This window comes from Merops nubicus, unplaced genomic scaffold (genome assembly GCF_000691845.1).
Source record: "Merops nubicus isolate BGI_N331 unplaced genomic scaffold, ASM69184v1 scaffold17802, whole genome shotgun sequence".
Lineage (NCBI taxonomy): Eukaryota > Metazoa > Chordata > Aves > Coraciiformes > Meropidae > Merops > Merops nubicus.
The window spans coordinates 1-26,289 of NW_008595790.1; the positions used below are offsets into that span (position 1 = coordinate 1).

At 44.8% G+C, this 26,289-nt stretch overlaps 1 protein-coding gene across 1 annotated transcript; it reads left to right on the plus strand.

Annotated features, from left to right (window-relative positions):
- Window positions 1-97: 97 nt before the first annotated feature.
- LOC103769018 (fibronectin-like) lies at window positions 98-25,122 on the plus strand (the record flags this gene model as incomplete). The annotated part of the gene is made up of 19 exons (XM_008936191.1): window positions 98-226; window positions 1,702-1,839; window positions 3,618-3,749; window positions 3,871-4,008; window positions 5,513-5,671; window positions 7,089-7,289; window positions 7,787-7,966; window positions 9,723-9,899; window positions 10,549-10,701; window positions 12,567-12,695; window positions 14,268-14,411; window positions 16,699-16,820; window positions 18,040-18,217; window positions 18,345-18,521; window positions 20,097-20,225; window positions 20,338-20,427; window positions 20,986-21,180; window positions 22,865-23,137; window positions 24,978-25,122. Coding segments are annotated over 19 exons (2,873 nt in total), but the record flags the coding sequence as incomplete, so codon positions are not given.
- Between the last annotated feature and the right edge of the window lie 1,167 nt (window positions 25,123-26,289).

Below are 26,289 nucleotides of genomic sequence, written 5' to 3' on the forward strand. Positions count from 1 at the left end.
TGCCGTGCGCCTTCTCTCCTCGCCTCTGCTGTCGGTAACTCCAAACTTTTCTTTTTCTTTCCCCTCTGCTTCCTCCCTCCTCCTCTTCGCCCCTCAGAGACCTGTTATGACAATGGAAGATACTACCAGATAAACCAGCAGTGGGAGCGCATTTACCTGGGAAACACGCTGGTCTGTACCTGCTACGGTGGAAGCCGAGGGTTTAACTGCGAAAGCAAGCCGGAGCGTAAGTTGATGGGCTTTTTGTCTGCATAGAGTCCCCAGCGGGGCTTTTGGTGCTCTGTAAGATAAGCCTGGTGCCGAGTTGTAACTGCCAGACTGGGTGTTCAGCTGGAGTTTGGTACATTAGGGTCAGTAATGGATCTACACTCAATTACACTGAAGATCTGGCTTGGGATTTTAAGAAATGCTTTTCATTAGCGATGGGCCTGCCACCAGAATTCTGAGCCAAACATCACTCATCTCTCTGGAGGATTGGATCTAAACATTAATTTTGGAGCCAGCCTCTACTTTATAATGAACTGAACTGACTCCTGGACTCACACAGGGAAGTTCAAATCTGGAGTCACTTTGCAGCATTGGCTCTGTGCTGTTTGCTTGCTTCACCCCAACTTTTCATAGCTGTGCGATGTCGTCAGTTTGTTTAAAAAAATTTCAACTTACAACTTTATGCAGTCCCCCAGCCTACTCTGAGCTTTCTATAATTGAGTGTAAAACGAGATTGTTTAGTCTTCTGCAGGAAAGAGTTTGGGTGAAAGAAAGAACTTTCAATGCGACGTCTGCTGGAAGATGACTCTTTCTGGGATATGATGTAGTTTAGATTATCAGATGTGATCTATCTATATTTATTGGTCTGAGGTCACTGGTTTGCCATAACTCCTTTATGTTGCTTTGGAGATGTAAGGGAAGAAAAACTGGTTCCTGGCTGATAGTGTCCCTGTAAGACAGATGGGAGCATCCCAGCAAGTTGTTTTGCAGGGCTTGTGTGCTGCCTGCCTCGAGGCTGGAGTATTTTTTAACGAATGTTTTTACGCTCACTCCTCCATAAAAGGGGTTTTAATCTAGCTTTCCTTCCCCTACGGGGATTCCAAAGTTTGAACAGATCCAAAGTTGAACAGCAACCTTCTCTTATGGCACAGTTAACTATCTGCCCAGTAGTGAAGAGGGTTGTTCTGTTGCAGATCTCAAGTTTGGTGGCTGCACTGACGTCGTGACCATGCTGTAATCACTTAACTCATGTGCAAGTGTGAACAATTCCCAAGTAGTGCTGCTGACTTCGGTGGGACTGCTGTAGAATTTGGGATGCAGATACTCTGGTTTTTGCTAAGTCAGAATGAAGAGGATTAACATGACAAAGCACACAGCTTCTAGGGGATGTTTGCTCCCTCCCTCCCACCTTTTGTGTTGTACTTCCGACAGTTGGGACTGATCCCTTCAGGGCTGTGCCTGCCCAGGTGCCATGCTCAGCTTTTGGCTCACAGAGGGAGGGAAACCAAGGTTATTTAGCATCATGGGGGCCGTGAGGGGGTGAATTTCATTCAGCTTTCTCTCTGCTCTTCCATTCCAGGAAGAAAGAGGAAACTGATATGCATTTCTCCTCAGATAAAAAGAGCATCTCTGTGAGGAGGGGCTGAATGTGTATTTCTGTTGACTACATCTTACTGGCATTATTGCATGAAGTTGATTTTTCTCCCCTCATAGCTGAAGAAACTTGCTTTGACAAATACACTGGATCCACTTACCGAGTAGGGGAGACTTATGAGCGCCCCAAGGACTCCATGATCTGGGACTGCACTTGCATTGGAGCTGGACGTGGGAGAATCAGCTGCACCATTGCCAGTATGTAACTAAAAGCCTGTTACTAGAGCTATTGTTCCTTAGTGTCATTTTTTCCAGGGCAATTTATACAATATTCCCAGAGCCCATTAGCTAGAGTTGGGGGGATTAATCCAAAGTCTGTTATAAATCTTGGAATTGAAAGTCCTTGCCTCGTGTACATACACTTGCACAACCAAATTTCTCTTTTATTTACGAGGTAAAGTGCTAGAAAAAACATAGGCCAACAATTACTGTTAGTGTCCAGCTATACAGGTTAGTACGTTACTACATACAAGAATGTTACATCTTCACAGGAGCATTTATGAATGTAGTTTTTGGACTGGAAAAAAGCATGAGGGTCTGCTCTGCAGCTAGTGAGTCCGATTAACACCTTCAGCATTAATGGGTTTACTAAATAATAATGATAATAAAAAAATACCACCTGGGTGCCAGTCCCCATGTCCTCCAAAAACATCATGCCAGCACCTGTCCTCAAGGGAGCTGGGATTTGATATACAAACATCAGCTCAAAGTGTTTCTGAAACTTGTTTTTCACTGGCCTGACCCATACTTTCCTCTTGTTTCTCTATCTTTCCCCAGGTCTTTTCTCCTCAGCTCTCCCTTTCATGTCTGTCTGGAAATCCTTTCCTTACTGAGTCACCTAATTGTTCACAATTTCCCTTTAGTTCATACTTAGACTTTCTGGGAGCACAGATAACACTGTGTCAGGACTTCTAGGCTGAGATTTCAAAGTCCCTGAGGCACCTTTATAGAAGTCGTGTTCTTAAAAGTATCCAGTTTCTTGTTTAAGACATACATGCTGATCGTAGTAGCATTGCCACAGAGGATTTGAAAACAAGCCATCATTATAGTGTGGAAATAAAAAATGTTGAATCTAGCAAGTAGAGTTGAAGCCTACCTGAATTTTACTGGGCAGAGATGATAAGACTTGTAAGAAAAGAGTCAGTAAGGAAATTGCAAGCATAAGAGAAGTTTGATTTCAGCAGCAGCAGCTTGGTTTAGGGCCCACTGGAGAGTCTCATTGACTGCAGCTGGCTTTGAGTCGATCTTCATAACTCTCAGATTCCTTGCTTTTGCAGATGAGCCAATGAAACATTTTAGTGCTCCTTATAAATTACCAGATACTTGCTTCTCTTTTCCTTGGAAGAAGACCCTGTGTTTGTGAACTGCCCTTTATCATGTCTCCCTCCCTCAGCCTGGGGCTCACAGACTGGTCCAGACTGGCTAAGGGCCATGGGACACTGGCAGGCTGGGAATTTGCTTTCCCAGGGCAGGGTTTCTAAACCCAAGAGGTCCTGTGTCTCACTGAGGTGTCACACAAGGCACCTCCTTATTCTCCATGTCCCTCATGCTATACAGGGACAGCCACAGACAGGCCCAAGTGGTATCACCTCAGAGCAAGATGGAGGCAAATCTCTCACCAGCCCTCAGGCTGTGAGGAGGGTCTGAGGGGAGAAACGGCACCTCCTCAGGCCCCAGCATTCCCCTTTCACCAGACAGGGCTCAGCTGTGGTCTGAAACTTGGAGGGAGTTAGCTGAGGAGACAGGACGAGGCCTGGGAGGTTCAGAAAATGGTGGATGCCAGTGGAAAATGGCAGGTGCCACTTTGCAGGCCAGAGAAGGAGGGAGCAGCCATGGCCTCCCCCACTGCTTCTCCTCACCACCCGCTACCTCTGCCCCCTTTGATCCCCTTTGCCCCTGGCTGGTGGCCCTTACCTCGTCCCCACGATGCTGTTCCTTGGCGGGGTCCCTCACCTCAGCTCCCGTCTCTTCTGCAGATCGCTGCCATGAGGGCGGCCAGTCCTACAAGATCGGCGATACCTGGCGGCGGCCGCACGAGACTGGCGGCTACATGCTGGAGTGCGTGTGCCTGGGCAACGGGAAGGGCGAGTGGACCTGCAAGCCTGTGGGTAGGTTACGGCTCCCTTCTCCCCAGCTCAGTCAGGGGTATGACCTCTTCTTTCCCGTCCTCCTTGAGGCATCCCCAGGTGGGACAGCCCTGGTGGACTTTTACCTCTTTCACTCTCACAGCCGAGCGATGCTACGACAACGCGGCCGGGACATCCTACGTGGTTGGTGAGACCTGGGAGAAGCCCTACCAGGGCTGGATGATGGTGGACTGCACCTGCCTGGGGGAGGGCAGCGGCCGCATCACCTGCACCTCCAGAAGTAAGCACTGGCCTGATGGCTGCTCCGCTTTATTTGTCTTATTTGTTTCTCAAATCTGCCCTGTGTCAAAAAGAAAAAGAGAGTCCTTTTCCTGGCCTGTTGCAAGCAGCAGTAGTTTTAGGATAGCTGGTGCCTAAAAAGGGAGGGTGGGAAACAACCCCTCTGAGGGGAGTGCTTGGATGTCCTGGTTGCCATTTGTGATCTGGGGAGCTGCTGTAGAGCTGGTGGTCTGTGCTAATGACAGTAGCTGGATTATTTGGGGTTTTAATCTGCTTCTATAGAGAAATGATAGCCGTAGCCCAGAAAGTGGCACTATGCTAAAGGATGTGCTGCTCTTACATATCTTTTATGGCCAGTGTTTTCCAGAACCACAGCTGATTTCCTGGGGAACATTTCAGCTTTTCATTGTCTAACTTAAGACTCTTGGGTGTTCATAAGACAGGGTTTTGTTTCACTTTTGCTAAAATACGTTATGAGTACTTGACCAATTTACCACTCTTCTGGCAAAATACTGTTTCGAGTCATTTTAACTACTGTGCATTAGTAATGTGTTTTCCACATTGTCATCCCTTGTGCTCTTTCAGTGACAATCTGGCATGATGTGTATGTCCTTCTACAGTTCTTCCTAAAGTCATGTTCATTGATCCATGATTATATTTGAGCCACTGTATCAAGTTGCCCTTGAATGAGGAAGTAAAATGTTGTAATGGAAGAACTACTAGTTAATCCATGTAGGTCTGGCATTCAGACAAAAGTAGTTTGTTGTGCTGTTCTTTGAACCCTTTGCATTTACTCAATGAATCAGGGGCTGTGGATTATTAAAGACAACAGGGAGATTTGGAAAATCTAATATTCCTGGTATGACATGAGCAGATGATATTAACTTTACTGGAGCTTCATGCACAATTCTTTTGGAAGAAATGGAATTTATGTATCCTTCGCAAACAGGTTTGAGTTTCTTCCAGCTGAAGTAGAGTCCCAAACTGGAACTCTGCCTGGTGTATGATATGAAATGGCACAGTTAAAAGACTTGCTTTTATAAAAAAAACCCAAATGAACAAAAGGACATCAGAACAAGTCTTAGCTTTAAAAGTGCATGCTAGACAACATGGGCTTACAATAGCTTAAAGAGTAACTAGCAGGAGTGTTTTCAATCCAGAATGTGCTTTTCTTTCACGTTGATTTTGAGCATAGCTTACCATGTTCATACTGGGAATGTTATGATGCTAACTTTGACAGTGGCTACAGGCTGAAATCACAGTTCTGGAAATGGGCATTCTCTCTTAGACTAAAGCATCAGGATTTTCAGATGCTCTCAGCCTATGTAATATAGTGCAGGCATTAGTGCATATAGAGCTTGTAATAGTGGGCTGCACAAAATGAGATGGGATCTCAATAAAGGCTTTAAACTACCAGCTCGTTTGATAGTAGTGTTTCAGTACTGTAAATCCTATGGTGAGGCCATCCAAGGCAGAAATAGCTAACAGTCGTGTTCCTTATACAGACAGGTGCAATGACCATGACACCAAGACTTCCTACAGAATTGGAGATACCTGGAGCAAGAAGGATAACCGTGGAAACTTGCTTCAGTGTATCTGTACTGGTAACGGCAGAGGTGAATGGAAATGTGAAAGACACACGTCCCTGCACACAACTAGCACTGGTAAGTGGGGCATTGTAGCCTATGAGATAGGGTAAGGGACAAGGAATGACACGTTTGGAATGGCAAGGAGTTGGTTTGGACTTGAATTGTGCCATCCTCAGATATTTAAGCTTCTTATCAGGGAAAGATCAGCAACAAAGAGGGTCAGAGTTCAGGGGATGCTGCTTGTTTGTGCATGTGTAGATAAGATTATTATCCACCTCGTTTCCATGCACAAATGGGACTTGCACACACAGATGTGATTGTCTGCACAGTCACAGAGCAGTAAATCACACTGAGGGCTTCTGCATCCACCAGAGCAATCTGCTAGCTTTGTGGTGGAGGCAGGCATGGCACTTAAGTTAAAGTTTGAACTTTGTTTCTGCTTCAGGGTAACTTTCTTTGAAAGTCATTAATTTAAACTCTACTGAGACCATCTGGTTTCTTTGACAAGATAAATACACCTAGTAATGGTTGAGCTTTAAAAACCAGAAATGTTAAGGAATGTATGCAATTCTACTTAATATATGTACATTAGGTAGTTTGTAATTTTGGTGTGAAATATTGCGTGGTTTATAGATAGCACATTTTTTGCCCAAGGTTTGTTAAAGCCTTCAGCTTCTGAATTCTTTTTTGCCATTTTAAACGTCTTAAGTTTCCTGTTGGTGAGTACAATGTAAAACTTCTGTTTTCCTGCAGTACCTACACTACATTTTTCTTGGTAAATGACCTTTAACTGTTTGTTACCAGCAGGTTAACTTCAAACTCTCAGGAGGTCTAAGCTTCAAAATGCAAAGTTTCAAGGGTGCCTGGATTTTGTGTCCATTATTATTTCCCCTGTTTCAGCAGTGCTGAATTTGTGGAGATTCCTGTGGGAATCATTGGCAAAAATGTCCATAGTGTAGACAGCAAGCCTCTTTTTCTCTCCGTTGTTCCAATATTATTTTCCTTTCTGTTATTCCAAATGAAAAAGGACCAAAATCTTTGAATCAAACTTTAAATTAAAGTCCAGAGTAAATTTGTGATTTTTCTTTTACAACAAAAAAATTCAAAACGAATTGGTTTTGCCTTATCTCCCTACTTCCTTGATAATTTTTTATTGCCTTGTCACTGATCTTGACTTTTCTATTCTGGTTTCCTTCAACTAAATTTTTTTTTTCCAAAAAAATTTTCTAAATTGCTGTGAAAAGAAGTTGACTCAGTCCTTTCTAAAGCCACTCTACGGTGGTGGAAACCAGAGGCTGTCAGTAGCAGAAGTGGGAATTGTTCTTCCAATTTTGAAGTTTGCTTAGTGGGATAATTAAAATGTGTCTAGGGAAGCGAAGAGAGTTGTGCCTTTGATCTGATGGAGTGCATAAGGTGCCCAGCATTTAACTGAAGCATTCTGTTCTTCAGCTTTGTGTGTCATGTCTCACTTCTTTCCCTTGTTCTGCTGCAGGATCTGGCTCTCCTAGCTTCACAAACGTGCAGACTGCACTGTACCAGCCCCAGCCTCAACAGCCTCAGCCTCAGCCGTATGGCCAGTGCATAACTGATAATGGAGTGGTCTATTCTGTGGGTATGCAGTGGCTGAAGACACAGGGCAGCCAGCAAATGCTTTGTACCTGCCTGGGCAACGGAGTCAGCTGCCAGGAAATAGGTATGAGTTTGTGTTTAGTGCCTCTTTGGTCCAGTGAGATCTTTGGGACTGCCCTATGGTTTCATTTCGAAGCAGAATCCTTTTGTGTGTCTATCAAAAATGTCTTCTGAGGAAAAACTGCTGGACAAAGGTGCAAGGGGTGAAGAAATAGTTGTTCTGGTTATTTGAAGCTGGGTGCTGTAGGGCAGAAACATTTCCCAGTTAGTTTTACATATATATATATCCTGCTGAGAGAAAACAGAGCCCTTGGGGAGCAGCATTAATGACTTTATTCAAATCGAGCTGCAGTAAAATATATTTGGAAAAGAATGTAAAAGCATGACCCAGCTGTGGAGCTGAGTCATCTGTTGGTGTGTGTTGGCCTGGGTCCATGGTGGCCAGTGTGGGTTTGCAGCAGCCAGTGATTTGGCCCAGAGGGGCTGTTGCTGTTTAAGAGCCCTAGGATTTGGGGACTGCTTTAAGCCAGAGTCTGATGCTGTGATTTGCTTGTTTTAAAGCTGTGACCCAAACATATGGCGGCAATTCTGATGGAGAAGCTTGTGTTCTGCCTTTCACCTACGACGGGAGGACTTTCTATTCCTGCACCACCGAAGGCCGCACAGACGGGCACCTCTGGTGCAGCACCACTTCCAACTTTGAGCAGGACAAGAGATACTCCTTCTGTACTGAGCAGAACGGTAAGCTCCTCTAGAGGATCTGCACGTGCCCATGACCCTCATGCGCAGGTGGAGAAAGGAGCAGCGAACACAGGGATAGGCCTCCTGGACAATTCTGGTGGCCTGGAGGGACGCATGATCTAGGCATGCTCAGCAGCAAGGCAGTGCTGTGAATGGAGGGCTGCCTGGAGTCCGGGCACTGGTGTCATCTTGGCATCATTGGAGGTTGCTCAGGGTGTTACAGGTGTAGCCTTTAAGTCCTGTTCTCTCTCCTCTGTGCAGACCTTATAACACGAGTACCTTGTCAGGGCAGAGCTTTGGCCCAAAGGATGCTCAGACTTTGCCTTTGCTTGGTTGAATTGCCAGAACAATGCCCATATTAGGCTGCAAAGTGGAGGATATCCATGGAGTACAGTTTGTGCAGTCCTCTGTCACTCCCTCTGTCCTGACCAGCTAGTCAGGTTGCCATATATAGCAGTAATTTTAATGTGATTTGTGATCACTGATCGAGAGCTGACGCATGACTAATGCAGCAGCATTCCTTCTGGTCTGTGGATGGTCAGCATTACCCTCACAATACAGATCTACCTGTGGAGTTGCAATTCCTGGAAAGCCTGTCAGGCACCTGTGGAACAGTATCTAGGCAGCTTCTCTGGGACCACAGAATACTCTGTGTTAGATGGGACCTTTCAAGGTCATCTAGTCCAACCCCCCTGCAGTAAGCAGGGACATCTTCAACTAGAGCAGGTTGCTCAGAGCCACATCAAGCCTGGCCTTGAATGTCTCGAGGGATGGGGCATCTGCCACCTCTCTGGGCAGCCTGCTCCAGTGTTTCACCACTCGTAGTGAAGAACTTCTTTCTAATGTCTAATCTGAATCTACTCTGCTCTGGTTTACAACTATTGCTTCTTTTTCTACTGCTACATGCCATTGTAAACTTCTCCAGCTTTCCTATAGGTGCCCTTGGATCTGACCTTGGAAAGAACTCTTGGTATTCCCACATGAAAGTACTGCTTCTTACTCTGCATAGCTTTTTTTTTTTTTTCTCTGATAAAAGTCAAGCCTTTCTCTGCAGTATGTACAATATTCTTTCTTTAAAAAAAACAACCCGTCAAAAAACCCCACTGTCCCAGTCCACACACACATTCATGTTTTAGTGAGATTTCTTGTAATACACTGGGGAATGAGAGCTAGCAATACAGAAAAGTCTCAGCAAGTTCTTCCTTGTTTTCCATTGTTTGGAAAGCAGAGCTGCTCAATAGGTGAGTAGTTCAGGTAGATTGCAGCCCTCTTTCCTCTGCTGCTTGCAAAACATAAAGCTTCCAACCTGCAGTGAAGTTTTGATGTGTCCTGTTCTACAGAACTGAATTGTAACCCTTGCCTGAGGGCTAAGGCTTCACTTTAAGCTAAAGGGCACAGCTGGGCGACAGCCTCAGTCAGATAATACAGGTATGGTGAGAACTGTGAGTTTGATTCCCTGGACTTTTGTCACAAAGGGTCTGCAAAGCTCATTCCCAATCACAGTAAGCTTTGATTTTTTCCTGTTCCCCAGGAATTCCCATTGCTGGCTCCGCAGCTCTTTCCAAAGCAGTGTTTGAACTGAACTGACCCTGTGCAAGGCTTATGTTTCCAAATCTGAATTAATTAAAGCCAAGAAAAGAGGCCCATACGTAATATACAGGGTTTGTGTGGGACAAACCAATGTAGTGGTTTGGTTTCCATGCTAAGGGAGAGTGCATCCTTCATTTCCATCCATTTTCTTTTCCCTTGTGTGCAGTTTTGGTCCAGACCCGCGGTGGCAATTCCAACGGTGCTCTGTGCCACTTCCCCTTCCTGTACAACAACCGCAACTACACCGACTGTACTTCTGAGGGACGGAGGGACAACATGAAGTGGTGTGGAACCACGGAAAACTATGACGCTGACCAGAAATTTGGTTTCTGCCCTATGGCTGGTAAGACTGAGAGCTGTCAAGGGATTATTGACTACCTATAAGTGGTTCTTTGAGCTGGAAAGTAAAGAGCTGTCTGTTGTTGGTCAGTTATCGATGACTTCTCATGAACTTGCATCCCAGCCCAACACTCGTTAAGGTGTCTCTGAAGTTTTGCTTTCTTTTTTTACCCCCACCAATTACTTCCAGCAGAGACTTAGGCAGTGCCAGGAGAAGGCAATTTCCAGTACTTCTTTGCTACAAGCCCGTGGTAGGCATGCTTCTCAGCTGGTGCAAACTGGTGTAGGTCCATTGGAGAGCATTAGCCTGTAGTGCTTTGTAGCAAGTGAGGTTTTTATCTTGCATCTACCAAAGCTTCTCCCTTGTGGCTTGTCTCTTGCTCTTGTCCCATCTGTGGTTAAGAATAAGCCTGTACTTATGCAGTCTGTGTGTTACCCTGAAAACGGCAGTGATGTCAAAAGCTATCTTGGGGTCCATTCCTGCAATCCATACTTGTCGCTGTGATGTCAGGAGAGCCCGTGTGGGAGGGAACATGACTGAATCCTTAAATGAAGTCTTTGGTAACTAATGAAGCGAGGTTGCAAATGCTCTAAGCCCTCAAGATCTTATTAATTCTAGCCACAAAAATATCCTTTTGCTTTCTTTTTACCAGCCCACGAAGAAATCTGCACAACCAACGAAGGAGTCATGTACCGTGTCGGGGACCAGTGGGATAAGCAGCATGACATGGGCCACATGATGAGATGTACTTGTGTAGGAAATGGCCGTGGAGAATGGACTTGCATTGCCTATTCACAACTCAGAGGTACTGATTTTCATGTTGGTGTTACTACATTAAGTGTTTGAGGGGTGGGAGAAACTAGGGGGTTTTCCTGTTGCTTTGAGTTCAAGCCCAGACTCAAGAACTGCATATGACCAAGCTTTTCTTCAGAGTAGATAGGGAATCAGAGGAGCTACATGAAGTTCCTGTCTCTTTTTGTGCACCAAAAGCACTGCTTCAGCTTTTGCAGCCTAGCAGGCAGAGACAAACCTTGATTAGCTTGATCAGGAGCTATCCCTAACTCCTTTTGTCTAGGAATCAGCACCTCTGTGACTTTACAGAGAGCTCAGTAGAGGCACTTCCCCCTCTCAAGAGCAGACAAAACCCCCGGACTAATCTGAGGTTTGAACGCAGAGCTGTTCTATTTTATTGTTCTGCAGTGAAATGTCCAATTCCTTTGTGCTGGATTAGCCCTTGGCTGGCTAATCTATATGAAAAATTGGCAGGACAGCACTGAGATTACTCTTATTTACTTATTTATATGAGTGGTCCAAGTGGAGAAGTGCTTAAGCAATACCAAAAAAAGAAGACTTAAAAGCACAGACATTTGATCATACTACAGCTAGCTCACAGCATTGGCTTCATGTCTGGAAAAGGCAGGGGGGTTGCTGTCAAGCAGCCAAGAAAGGCCACTGCTGAAATGGGATATAATTTATAAGGAAAGGCTCACTTGGGGGCTTTGGGAGGGGTGGGGGTTTTATGCATTTCCTTCAGAACAGTGAGAAATGCACTGCTAAAAGTTCTGGTCTGTGAAACTCTTTTTTCCACATACACAGCTAGTTCTCTGCAGTTTCATTCTGGATTTAATATGGTTTTGATGAGGAGGGGCAGAGCTATTTCGATTTTTCAAAAGGCAAAGGTTATCCAAGTAGAGCTGTTTAAACTCTGCAGCCAAGGGAAGGTCCTTAGCACCTGGAGGAGGGGCTGAGTGCTGCTCGGTTTATCCTGATGCTGTGCGCATGGTGTGGGAAAGTATGATGGGGAATGAAAGCCTGGGATTAACTGAGTCACTTCCCCAGGGAAAGATGATCTGTGATTGACTCCAGAACTGAACTTGGTTGGTTCTCTTGGGGGAACAAAACAATATGCTTCTGGGGTGGTTTTTGTGTCTGTTTTGCTTTCTGCTTCTTGCTGTCATTAATCTGGCGTTAGGAATCCTGGGCCAGATCAGGCTGACACGTGGTGGTTGACCTAACAGACTGATGCTGTCGTACTTAGGCGTGGGTTTGGGATCTGCTTGCTGTGTTTTGAGGGAATAGTAGATCAGTAGGCACAAGTAGCATCTTGGATGTGTAATAGATTTGCTCCTGTCTTCAGATGACTACAAAGTATAGCAGAGATACCCAGCAAAATAAAACCATGAGGATGTTTGCACCTCTTTATGGGATCTTTATGAATTTGGAGTAGCCCTTTTCTCCTTGTGTGCTTCTAATGATTTCAGACAGTACTCACTGATGTATTTCCATCCTAGACCTTCCTCAGAGGTGGTAGGGAAAGACTTGGTGTGCTGTTTAAGATTTTCTTTCACATGTGGAATCTGTGAGAAGGAACAAACAGGCAGTTCTGTAGTTTGAGCAACTTGATGCTTTGGGCTGCATCCTAAAGACCTCTTTTCTGCAAGTGTTGCTTGCTTGCTCACTGCTGAGGAATGGCCTTGGGAGCAGTAGTGTGTATGCAGCACCAATCTGTGATGATTGCAGGTATCAGGAGGGTTCCCTTGTGCATGAGTGGAGCTTGTCCTGGTCAGCCTCTCTAAACTCATCAAGAGGAGGGAACAATGTGCTAAGGAGGATTTTATCTTAACACTTCAAGCTCTGGCTGACAAACTGCCTCTGCTCTTTCTCAAACAGACCAGTGCATTGTGGACGGCATCACCTACGATGTGAACCAGACCTTCCACAAGCGTCACGATGAGGGGCACATGCTGAACTGCACGTGCTTCGGCCAGGGCCGGGGAAGGTGGAAGTGTGATCCTGTTGGTAAGTCACCAGCTGCTTCTGCCCTCCCAGCATGCTCAATGGCTGCATAGAAACTGGTTATGGTATGGTGAAACTGGGGGCTGAATTTGGGCCCGGTCTTTGCCCACTTTCTGCCCTGAATTGCACAACTGCAAAAGCAGAAATAACACTGGGTTTGCTGGAGGATAAGTGAAAGAGCATTCATAGTTTTAAGGACATAAGCTTGGGTTATCAGATGTGTGCCACAGAAGAAGTCATTGATGATGGATTGTGGTAATGTATGTCTTAAAATGTAACAGGGCACATTAGCCCTGGGCTGGGGTGATTTGGCTAAATTCTGGTACCTGAACTGTTGGCCTAGCATGCAGGGCACTCAGACTGAAACAACACACATCGAGGCAGTGTTGCTAGGATCATGTTTCAGTTTCTTTCTCTGCCCTAAAATCTTTCTGCCTCTTCACTGAACTGAGAAAGGAGTACCAGCATATATTAACTTTCCTTGGACTAAATTGATTTTTTTGGCTGCCCTTTGTTCTGGCAGAGAGAGAAGGCTCAGGATGAGAACACGTGTTAATAGCACTCTAGAGGTTAGCTAAAACCATCCTGGTTCTCTTCAGGAATGAGGAGATCTAATCTCTTCTGCCTGCTCCCTTTCCCTAGTGAACCTCGATTGGAAGATAAGACCTAGCTGTTTGGTTTGCAACTACTAAATCCAAGAGAACTGCAAACTATTGCCAAGGAAATCTATTAGGAAGTGCTAGTGGTTAAGTTCTGCTTTATTTACAGTAATATCTGTACGGGTTTACTGGGGCAGCTTGCATTGTAAAGCTCCTGAAAATGACTCCTTTGAAAGAAGGGGAGGAGGGTGATTTCAGCTTTCTGTAAGGGTGCAATCAGTTTAGTTTTGTTATAGCTCTCTCAACAAGGTTCCTGTTTTTACAAGCAAGCATAATGCCAGGTCTCACTGAAAATTTCCACTGAGCCCGAAACACAGGCATAGGTCAGACTAGAAGTTGTACTGAAGTGCTGGTACTGTGTAGGATTCACACTGGCTAAGCTGATTTCAGGATCTGATCTGTCCTCCTTTGGTTTATACAATTGTAAATCTGGAAAGGCTGCTGAAAATTAGTGGGTCACTTTGGACTTACAAGTTATAACTGAATTCTGCTGAAGCCAGGAGGACTTTTGCCATTTATTTCCTTGAGAACAGCACAGTTTAGCTTTGGATGAAAGGTGAAATTAGTTGACTGGAGCAGAACTGGGCTCCACAATAGACAGTTCAGAATAAATCCTTTCTTGAAGGAACACCCCACTGACTTGCCTGGGAAGTTTGCCAGGTAGACAAACTGTACTCAGCAGTGTCTTAAATGTCACAGCTCAATCAGCCCCCTTGTACCAATCTTAACACAGGCAGTGATAGATCAAGAACCTTGATTTGAGATTCAGTTTCTGTTACTGCTTTATGTAACTACATTTGCAAATAAATATTCGTGTTGCTTCGTGTGAAAGTCTCCTGTGACTTCTGTTTGGCATAGATCTGTCCCTGTAGCCTCAGGAACCCGCAGCGGTTAACTGCCCCTCTTGTGCCCCCAGACCAGTGCCAGGATTCCGAAACGCGCACCTTCTACCAGATCGGAGATTCCTGGCAGAAGTACGTCCATGGTGTCCGGTACCAGTGCTACTGCTACGGCCGTGGCATCGGGGAGTGGCACTGCCAGCCGCTGCAGACCTATCCTGGTAAGAAACCCAGCAGATGACTAACCCAGCTGCTGGGTAAGACGTGAAGAAAGCAACGTGTCCACCTCTTGCCTGTCTGGGTTTCTGCCTGTTCTTCCATTTCCCTGCTCCCCTGGCAGATGCAAAGGGTCTCAGGATTATAAAGAGGGGGCCAGGCTGTTAACAGCTATTCCTGAGCCCAGGGTGAGTTTAGAGAATGTGGGTCAGTTCACATGACAACTTGGGTTTACATTGCCTCTTGGTACTCAAAGCTATCACACCTGCAACCTTCAGTTTCTGTTGGTTAGAACTCTTATGTGTGTAGTCTTTCCTTTTCCACTCACTCCAGAAGCAAAATCCACTATGGAATGAAACATCTTTCCTGATCAGTGCCCTGAAGAAATGAAATGTTTGAACTTCTGTTAGCTCAGTTCCAGGAAATCTTTACAGGGTCAGGCAGTGCCTGTTTGTTCTGTTTCAGTTCCCCAAACAGAACATGATGAAGAGGAGCCTCCTCACTGTCCTGTTCAAGGTTGCAGCTGCTGCTGTCTTAATCTGAATAAGATGAAATATTTAGGCTATGTTTTGGATTCCTTGTTGAGAGAAGACTGCTCATGTCATCAGTTCCCCAACTCTGAGCGTAAATGTGGAGGAACTGAGTAAGGATTGGATGTAGCAGTTTCAGTGCTGAGGTGAACCTCTGCTTTTACATCAAGATAGGTTAAGAAAAGTCTGTCCACTCACTAGCTGTAGTGTATTCATACCCCAAAGTGCCCTGTGGCATAAGAAGGAGAATGTGAGGCTCATTCAGAGAGAGGAATTTAATATAGGTGCCTCTGCTGCGGAAGGGGACTAGCCCCTTTGAAGTCTGATGCAGCCTCGTGCTTCACATAAATAAGGCGAGTGTCTCTTCTCTGCCTTGCTTCATGCCCATGGCACAGAAGGTCTGTGACAGGACCCTATGGAACCTGGCCCATGTTCAGCTAGTGAGCCAGAGATGAGCAAGAGGAGAGTTGGCAGACAGAGCTATGGACTGACCTTTCTTTGGGACAGCAAAGGAGGGCAGAGTAGGAGGCAGGCCTTTTTTGGACTTTTTTTTTTCTTGAGTTTCTTACTGGGGCTTGCTGAGCTTCATTGACTCCTGCCAGACTACTTAAACAAACATTGCCCTGAGCTATGTGAAATATGCATGCCTCCAGACTAGAGACCAGGCCTTTGGGCTTCTTTAGACATAAGAGAGACTGAAAATGTGTAAATAAACCAAATATAATGCTCCTGAATGTAGGTTTGGGGTTAGATGAACTTGGAAATTTTCTGCCTGTGGGCACAGGTTTGTTTGCCTGGAAGTCGAACTTGGGGCAGGTATATGTGTTACATGGTTGTCCAAATAAATTATAATTGGAGCTGTTGGTTGTAGGGGTGCAGTGAAGTATTTAATGGCTAAAACAAGACACGTCCCTGCAGATTCCAGGGTGCTCTTTGGGATTTTCTGAGAACTAACAGGAGGTCAGTGCTGCTGAGTGTTCAGTGAAAACTCCCCAGCAGGGCTGGGAGGGACTGGAAGGAGAGACATGAGATCATAAAACCTTTCCTTCTGTGCTGGAGAGCTTTGTGGAGAAAATGTGCCTCAGCCTGATCTATATAAATGCAATTGGTAGTCTTAGGTGTTAAAGCACTGCTGAACTTACATATTAATGAGTTTATGGGCCTGATTTGTTTCAAGACTTCCAGCAACCCTTCTGGTGAGGTTTTTGTGCAGGAGACATGCCTGTGGAATGCTCCATAGTGTCATGAAAATTCAGTGTTTTGAAAGAACTAGGAAATTTGGTAAAATAGTCAAAGACTAGGGTCTCTTTGCAGAGTGTATTCAATGCCAGATCAGGAGTTTGCCCTCAACACGCCACAGGATTAGACCTGGATTTGACAGACATTTCTCATATGTTTCCCTGCTCCCATTGCAGAAGATACTCATTAATGAAAGCAGTTTGTCACTGAGAAGCTCCCTCTCTTTGAACAATAGAACTTTGCTTTGTGGACTTTTTCCTGTACTAGACTTCGGGTTTTCTATTCCATTGGTAACTCCCAGGAAGCAAGCATGTGCATGTCAGTTCCTCCACAGAATATACTCTAATTTCGTTGGTTTTCTAAGTAGCAATGAAGCCTTAAAGAAAGACAGTATAACCTCCCATGTATAGAAGTTGCACGAGCCACACAACTTTCTTGCTTTTTGATCACTCCACAATGAAGGGAAAAGAAAAGCATCCACAGCGTGTTAAAAATGGCAATTTTTTTTTTTTTTCCCCCCCAGGGTCAGCTGGGCCTGTACAGGTGATCATCACAGAGAGTACAAATCAGCCAAACTCCCATCCCATCCAGTGGAATGCTCCTGAAAGATCTCACATCACCAAGTACATCCTGCGCTGGAGACCGGTGAGTGCCACATGCCTCATCATTCATTCATCAAAAATACTTTATCTGGCCTTTTCTGGTGTCTGAAAGAAGTGGCTGACACAATTTCAGCAAACTTCAGTTGCTAATTCAGTATCCTTGTCCTGTCGAGGTCAACAGTTACTCTAACGATCCAAGACAGCCAGTGCTGTATAAACACTTGGTGTTTTCCTGTCCAAACTTTACTGGTCACTGTGTTCATTAAGTATCTTATTAACTAAAGCACTAGCATAGTCAGCAGACAAATTTATATCCTTCCTTACTTTAATGCAAATCCTTGTGGAAGCTCCTTCATCCTAAGAAATGGTGTTTTAGTACCATGTGCGTATCCACAGACAACTGGGATAGATTTTACACAATTAATGAGGAGGTAAAAATAGGTAGGATGTGAAGATATAAACAGCTAGCAAAGGATTAACTCATTAACCTAGTCATTTCCCATCTTCTCTGAAGTCTAACCCAGAGCTGGTTAACCACTGCTTGTTGGCTTGTTCATATTTGAGGAATGATTTGGTTTAACCAACATAGATGAGTTGTTGTATTAGGTTCCCCTGAGTGCAGCTTCACAGAAGACCACTTAATGATGAAGAACATTAGTACCTCAGCACTGCCTCTTAGTGAGAACAATAAAGGCCCTGATCCAAAGCCATTAAAGGCACTCAAGTCTTTTTACTGACTTAAGTGTATCTTGGATCAAGGCCTGAGTGAAATAGACTTTAAAGTGCTGGAGTACAAACCTCAGAGGATGGAGCATTACTTTAGAGCTTCCCATAGAGTTCAAACACAGGGTAGAAGGGAAGGACTTTTCTGTATATTGTTTTCAGATGATGGCTTGGAGTGTTACTGTGAACAGCCTTCAAACATGCATTTTCCAGCCATTCCTTCATGTCTTCCTGCATTTTTGATAAAGGAATGAGCTTATTTTATAAATTACAAATCTCCTTTTAAAGGAAAAAGTTCAAAGCTAGGTTGTTTTTCAGTTGATCCCAGTAAAAGTTAATCACCCAAAATGTCATTAATCATGCTTCCTGGCATACTTTTCTCATCTCCCTTGACTTGATTCTATCTGTGCAATAGCCATTCAGGTCATACCTGCGATTGAGTATCACAGTGCGTGGTAACCACGTAGCAGGTTAGGTCCCTAGGTAGCCCTGCTTGCAGGCTGGGGAGTCTCTCACTTTGAGGGTCCTTGTTCTTGCAGAAAAACTCAGGAAGGCAGTGGAAGGAGGCCACCGTCCCTGGCTACCAGAACTCCTACACCATCTCAGGCCTGAAGCCTGGTGTGATATATGAAGGGCAGCTCATCAGTGTTCAGCGCTATGGCCACAAAGAGGTCACCCGCTTTGATTTTACCACAACCAGCACCACAGCAGTGACGAGTAAGTTGGACAGCAGGGCATCCAGAAAAAAAAAACCATCTCCTTCACCTGAGTCTTTATTTGGTGCCTCCCAGTTAACACAAAACTAACGGTGCTTAATGGAACCTCCCTTTCTTCCCTCTTGTAGGCAACACTGTTTCAGGAGAGACGACTCTTCTCCCTCCCGTCGTTGCTACTTCAGAGTCAGTCACTGAAATCACAGCCAACAGCTTTGTTGTGTCCTGGGTTTCTGCTTCTGACACAGTTTCTGGATTCCGTGTTGAGTATGAGCTGAGTGAGGAGGGTGATGAGCCGCAGTATCTTGGTGAGACAATATTTGAGTCTACTAGACCAGACATAGCTAACAGTATAGTGCTGTTTCCTGTGAGAATCAGTACAGCCAGTGTCAACAGTGTGGGTCTCGCTGTCTATCAGTCTGATTTAGCAGTGGCAGGAACAGCTCAGATGAAAAGCTCACTTAGTTCATTGTCCTTTCTCCATCAATAGCCGTTAAGTTCATGTCCAGGGACGAGTATGAGAACAAGGCAAGTATGTAGCAATGCTCCCTCAAAATACTGTCCTAGGATCCTGCAGAGGAAAATTCCCTGAGCTAGGGGTGGTGGATTTGTAGTAACTGTGGGTTAGACCTACTCATTCTTTCAGCTCCATGGATTTGTCCAGTCTTATTTTCCTTTTGAAATTGTGAGAATGTACCAGCTTCCACAGCAGTCTGAAGTAAGCAGCAGTGCAGATGAGAAGAGAAGCCAATCTCCTTTTCAAACGTGCCACACCTGGCTTATTTCCTTTGCTAAACCTTTGTCCTTCAGTCAGAATAGACAGAAATCTTTCCTCTTGGCTACTTGTCTCCTCGTGGATGTCTGTTCCAGTCTGCCCTGCTGGTTGTTTTGTTTGGATCAGTTCGTACTCATCTTTGATGATATGACAACTTAGCTAAGCTGGGAAGCTGGTTAAAGGCACTGGACTCAGACCTAGGAATTGAATCCACTTTTTCAATGTCTACTGTAGAGTCACACAATTTCATCTTCTTTTTCCTAATTTCCTGTTTTGACAATGGCAATAACAATATCCATAAGGATTTGAGGTTATAGCTGTTAAAACAAGTGCAACAGAGGAACAACATGAGCAAAAGAACGATAATCCTTTGACTTAATTCCTCCTGTACTGTTGCTCAGGACTGACAGACTTGGAGTTCTGAGCAGAATTGACTTACACTGGCACTGCCAGCACTGTCACCACCTTTCTTGTCTGCACACTGGCTGCTCAGGCAGCTGAGCTGTGTTGTGAAGCAGCTCCTGAGCTCATCTGTCTCTGGAGGCTTACAGGCAAATTGGAAGGCAATTTCCACTTTCCCTTAAGATATTTGGCTTCAGTCTGGCCAGTAAGGAGCTGCTTTGTGGGGAATTTCCTACATCTGGCATGTAGGTGGACATCTGGGGGAAGGGAGGTGGGGAGAGAAGTGCATCAGCCTTCATAATGATGGGCTCTACTCATGAGTCAGGCTTTCCACATAACCTATTAATGTGACATTTTTTCCATATAGTTCTGTATTGAAAATCCAAAAGTCAGGGTATGAAACGAGTGCTTGGTTAGCAGAGGTGCCTAAATGTCAGCAGTGGGCAGTGGACTGCTGTTCAAGTTGCCCTGCCATAAAGCCTTGCTTTCCAAGGTGGGGTCTGCTTGCTGAGTGTGGATACCTGTCCCAACTCCCCATGCAACTTTTCTGATGTGGGCTAAAGATGCAGTGCAGAACAATTCCTGTTTTATTGCTGGAAGACTCACATTCAGCACAGAGTACAACCAAAGTCTCAGTTATTTCATTTAGAATGAAAGCAAGAAGGTAGAATTGCTAAGGCAATTTTTTCTTTCCTGCCTTCCTTAGATCTTCCAAGCACAGCCACTTCTGTCAATATCCCTGACTTGCTTCCTGGTCGCAAGTATATTGTTAATGTCTATCAGATCTCTGAGGAAGGAGAGCAGAATCTAATTCTGTCTACTTCACAGACTACAGGTATGTGTGGGTGTTGCTGCATTTTGACAGCTGTTTGTATTGTTTGCTCAGTCATTTTTTTTCCTTCTCATCCTCACGCTTGCTGTCCTCCCCTGTTTATTCCCTTAACCAGCTCCCGATGCACCTCCTGATCACACCGTGGAAAGCGTAGATGACACATCAATTGTCATTAGCTGGAGCAGACCCCAGGCTCCCATCACAGGTTTGTCTTAGTCGGAGCACGCTGATTTTGCACTGCGGGTAGAATCTGTGATCTAAGTAGAAAAGCAAATGTGGTCTAGCTCTGGGATGGAGGGCGAGGGTGTAATTCTGCCCAGTCTGAGAGGCCAGCTGGAAAGCACGTGGGCAGTTGAGCATTTGCTTGATTTCTGAACCAAACAATTTGGGAGGCTGGATGCAAAACAATTCCTTCTGGATTTATGTTAAATGAAAACAAAGCCCATGACTGTCTTCTTGTATCTGTCATGCAGATCATCCCAAAACAAGCATAAGAACTGTATTAGACCTAAATCCACATGTCAAAACTCTGAAATACTCTAATCCAGGTCAGACCCTGCTTTGTAAGGCATTATGAGTGTGTGGTCTGTAGATGGGATGTGAGCACAGGCAAGCCTCGTGTCCTGCTAAAGTTCAGGACTATTTTTATTAAACCTCAGTGAGGAGATCGGTTGAGCTCTTAGTTCTAGTGTTCCTTAGTTCTAGTGTTCCATGTGCTGGCTTACTGGTTGTGGCTGAGCCCAGTATACTTCTCTTGCTTTAGGCTACAGAATTATCTACACACCCTCTGTCGAAGGCAGCAGCACAGAGCTCAACCTCCCTGACACTGCAACCTCTGTAACACTGAGTGACTTGATGCCGGGCGTTCAGTACAACATCAGCATCTATGCAGTGGAAGAAAATCAGGAGAGTGCTCCTGTCTTCATCCAGCAGGAAACCACGGGTGTCCCACGCACAGGTAACGCTCAGCATGTGGTGGATCTGTCGCTGAGTTTTCTCTAGGCACATAGAGCCAAATGACAATGCAGGCTCACATTGCTCTAGCTAAATTAATCCTTAAATGGAATCAGTTCTGGGGCTTGTCATTGCTGGGGTTTTTAATTGTACAGGACACTGATATTGAAGTTCTATAGGAAGGTTAAGGGCATGCAGTGATAGGACAAGGGGCAACTGTTTTAAACTAGAGCAGGGTAGAGTTAGATTAGACATTAGGAATAAGTCCTCTAGTAGGACGGTGGGGAAACACTGGAGCAGGCTGCCCAGAGAGGTGGTGGAGGCCCCATCCCTGGAGACATTCAAGGCCAGGCTTGATGGGTCTCTGAGCAACCGGCTCTAGTTGAAGCTGTCCCTGCTTACTGCAGGGGGGTTGGACTAGATGGCCTTTAAAGGTCCCTTCCAACCCAAACCATTCTATGATTCTAAGTCATACTTGCTTATGAACTGATGCGGTCAAGCCACTACTCTGCATTATTAGGGTTGTAATTCCTAGGGATCAGACTGCAGGCAGGTCAAAAGGTTGGCCTTGCATGGTGTCTATGGAAAAGAAAGATCAGTTTCATGAATTGTCTTAAGGGGATTCTACTAAGTGATCATCTTAAGAACTTGGTACATCTTTTTGCCTCAGTACTTGGCCTGCAGATGTTTAAGATTATGTACTCAGACACTATGACATGAACCCAAATCATTCACCTGACTTCTCCTTCACCCTTCCAGGGCTCACCATTATTTTTCATTGTAGTTGGTGGGGGTGGGAGATTGCTCAGCATTGACTGATGTGCCAAAATAATACCATATGATCGAAATTTGAGGCACCCACAATTTAAACTACTGCTTTCAGGGTTCTCTAAGTACACAGTTGGGCTGAAGAGCCAAACCAAAAAAAAGGGATAGTGAAGGAACTGGGATCTGATGTGGTAGCAGTGGAATTTGATGGTCCTGCAAGTTACAAGCATGTTTGCAAATGGGAATTTACCAGGAATGAACTCGGCTCAATGATTTTATGGTTTGGCATCTGCGTCTTCCAAAAATGTACATTGGTTAACCTTCAGGCAGTATCAGTCCTAATCTGAAGAAACTTAATTTGAAGACAGGAATTCAAGGGTGCAGTACTGTGGACCAACACAGAGGGAACTGGATTTTGCCTTTGACTTGCAGTAAGGCCAGATCAGCCCCTATACTTGTTTAATTATTGAAGATGGATTTTGATTTAATTATAGACATTCAGAGCACACCATGGGTTTTGAAAACCCTGTCTTTTAATTTTAAAAGGAGATTCCTGTTTCTAACCCCTGGAGTTTTCTTTTTTCCCCTTAAGATTTTGGTTCTGCATGTACTTGAAGTTCTGTAGTATATTACATCTGGTGTTTCAGTTTTCTTAAACAGCAAGATGCCTTCTATGGCTGAAAGCATTAAATATTTAAAACCATGTAGTGACATCTTGAGTTGTCTGAGTATTGTCTGGGAATGTGTGTATACATGTTTACAGTAAGGTTACCATGGCATTTTTAATTTGCTTAATATTCTTGGGCTAGCCATTGTTCTATCAAAATGAACTTTTTAATTTTTCTCCCATATAAACCTGCAGCTTCTCGCGCCAATTGCTAAGGACTCCCTTTAACACTGTTCTGTCACTCTGCTTCCAGATGAGGTTCCTTCACCCAGAGATCTGCAATTTGTGGAGGTTTCTGATATCAAGATCACCATCATGTGGACCCCACCGCAGAGCCAAGTGTCTGGCTATCGAGTGGAAGTGATCCCTGTCAATCGCCCTGGCCAACACGGCCAGAGGCTGCCTATCACCAGGAGCTCTTTTGCTGAAGTGGTTGACTTGCTCCCAGGAACAACCTATCTCTTTAAGATCTTTGCCGTGAGCCAGGGCAGGGAGAGCAAACCTTTGACTGGAGAGCAAACCACCAGTAAGTGTCTTTCCTTCATGCTTTTTTCCAACCTTTTGAAGTGCGTATTTCTCTGTCGCTTAGAGAAATAAGCAAACAGAGCACTTCAAGTGCAACAGTTATAGCCCAGGAGGTATCCCATAACTCGGATGACAGGGCTGGGAATTCATTCAGTCAAACAATGATCTCTTCAGCAGATTTATCCTCCTCCAGGGCTTTCCAATAGGAGTTTAACTCTCATGGCACTTTAAAACAATTTTGTATGGCTGGAATTCAACTTTTTTATTACTGACTGAGAATTGATGGGCCCTGCAGTTCTTTTACAGTGCAGATTGCAGCCTGTGGTTTCTATTTTTTTTTTGTTTTGTTTTTTGAGGATACCTTAGGGCAGATTTCAGCATGAATTAGGAGCCTTGCTGAGATTGCTCTGAAAATCCCTATCTCCTTTCTGACAGCTACATACCTAGCTGGCTCCACTGTCAGCAGTTCTGCATGCACGTGTAAGGACAGGCCTTGTCATTAAAAGGATTGTATTTCAAGTTGGCCAGGCCTGGCTTTCCACAGGCTGTTTCACTAACCCAGAATTTTCACTGTCATCCTCAGGAGGATGGACTGGAGAAACTGAGGAACTGGTTTGGAACAATCTCAGTGGGTTGTTTACAAGAGCCATGGGGAGCGTATGTTTTTCGGGAAGGGTCACGCAGGATCTCTTAGAACCTGGTGACTAATGGCCTAGTGGCAGTGCAGTATGTCACCAGCATGAGGCAAGGTGACAGGCAAAGCACACAGTCTGTCAGGCCTTGCTTTTTCCTTTGCAGACGTGCAGAGAATAGAGGCTGGGCAAGCTGTAGACTTTCAGATGAAAGAGGAGTTTAGTATGGATTTGGGTGGTTATCTCCAGTTTTGGTCCGAGAAGCACATGGTACTATAGAATTATTCTGGTAAGAAGAGATCTTCAAGGTCATCAGGTCCAATTGTTAACCCAGCACTGCCAGGTCACCACTATATCTTGCCCCTTGGCACCATATCTACATGGATTTTAAATTCCTCCAGGGCTGGGGTGTCATAACCCTTTCAGGGAAGACATTTTTCCTAATATCCAATCTAAACTTCTGCTGGTGCGATCTGAGGCCTTTTCTTCTTGTCCTATCTCTCGTTCTTTGGGAAAAGAGACTGAGCTCCACATCAGAGAGAACCTGAGATGTGGTTCATTTAAATAGGTCCTGTTACTGGGCAATAGAAGGGTGGCTGAATGTTTGTGGTGTTTTTTCACTGTGCCATGTTATTCAAAGGACTGAAATTTAGCTTTGCAGATCTGCTGCTGTTCTGATGCTTTTCAGTCCATGAGAGCAACTGCAGAGACTCCAGCCCAGCTCTTATAAAGATGAGAGAGAAAGAAAGGGAATGGGATAAGCCGTGAATATAGCCACGCTGTTTGAGAAATACTACCTCCCTCTGTCTGTCCTTCCTGTTAGGAGCTATGAATTGAGCCTCTCACTGGTAACCATCTTCCTTGACTGTGCAGGAAGAATGGGATCCTTGTGTTTGTCCTTTCACAGAAGTATCTGATTTGTGTTTAACGCAGATGGTGTGAATCTTCTTCCTCTTTCAAAAGCAAGGATGCAACTTGGGAGTCTTTAGACCAAGAAAGGTTCAGTCCCCAGTTACATCTGTAATTTTTAGTGGTTATTTTCAGGAGCCTTGGGTAGATGTAGAGCCCTTCTGGAAGACCATATACAGAGGGGTACATCGGAGCATAGATATTTGGTTCAGACAGCACAGGACTAGTTACAAATGTCTGGAATCATTTTCCATAGGCTATGATCATCTGCTTAACTGCTTTTCCTAAACCACATTTCAGAAAGTATTCACATAAATTGCATCCTGTAATCGAAAGTCCTGGGAAACAGAAATCATTCAGAGTTCCCAAGGAAAACCCTGCAGCAAAAGTCTCTTCCCACGGTGTAAATGTGATTCTCTTCTTGGCCTTAAAAAGCAGTCCACAAATAAACTCTGAGAATGTGTGTGGCTTTTTAATCTTCCCCTTTTTCCTTTAAGTATGGGGAGAGGAAGTGATAAAAGCCTGATAGAGCTGACAAATTAAATTGTGCAGAAAAGATCTGACTGTAGGCTACAAATGGGAGGAAGATACAATCCTTGTCAGATGAGACTTAGCCCAGATCTAAGTACCAAGAAGAGATAAAGCTGACTCTCAGACCGTGGGTTGTAGATGGGCCTAAGGAGGTTCACACTCACCCTTTGTCTTCTAGAACAGTCTTCCCTATCTTTGGAAGTGGTGGAAAAAAAAAGTCCATGCTTCCTTTTCCCTCCCTCCTCAAAAAGGGAGAAAACAAAGGGCAAAACCTGCTTCCTGCTACTGCGAGAGTGGTGAAAACATTAATTTTTATCACAAAAATGTTATTTTTTCGAGGGGAGGGGGGACAGGGAGGGAAAGCATTTGCCCTCAAAAACAGCATCGATAGAACCTATCCTCACTGCTCTATTTCAGCATACGATTTGGGCTAGAAAAAGTGGGGAAACTTGCTGTGTAGACACTGTAAACTTTGCTGCAGCCAGTACTGCCCTGCCTGCTGTGGGGGCAAGTTGCTGAAGTGTCTTTCTCCCTCTGAGCCTCGTATCTCAGCCAAAGGTGGCAACATCTCCACCATTCGCTGGACTCCAGCACGGTGCTGAAGGAACTGTATTGCTTCAGCCTTTTGTTTGTGTAGTTTTCTGGGTTATCAGTTTCAGCAGCTTCCCAGGGGCAGTGATAAAAAGAGCTGTTGCACGAGTCCCCGGGGAAAGAGGAGCATGCTTAGAATTGTTCTGTAGTCACTTCCATGGTGTGATTATTTTCAAATAGATCTAGGAACTGGTTTTCTGCAGAAAGTTGCTGAGTTACTTATTTTTGCATTAGAATGACAAAGCGGGGGTGTTCTGTTTTGGGAAGGGATTTTGAGAAGGCAGGGAATAGGACTGGGCAAAGATTTGAATGAATAAATCTTCTTAGTGGAAAGGCTAAAGTTAGATTTCTGCGCGCATGCTGACAAGTCTAAACCGAGGTGATGTTTGAAAAGCGCTCAGCACTCATGAGAAACTGTTGAAGTTCCTGGGGGTGGTTGGGTCCGTCTGGCTGGCCGGCGCCCCAGCCCGACTGCCCGCGGCCGTGCCCG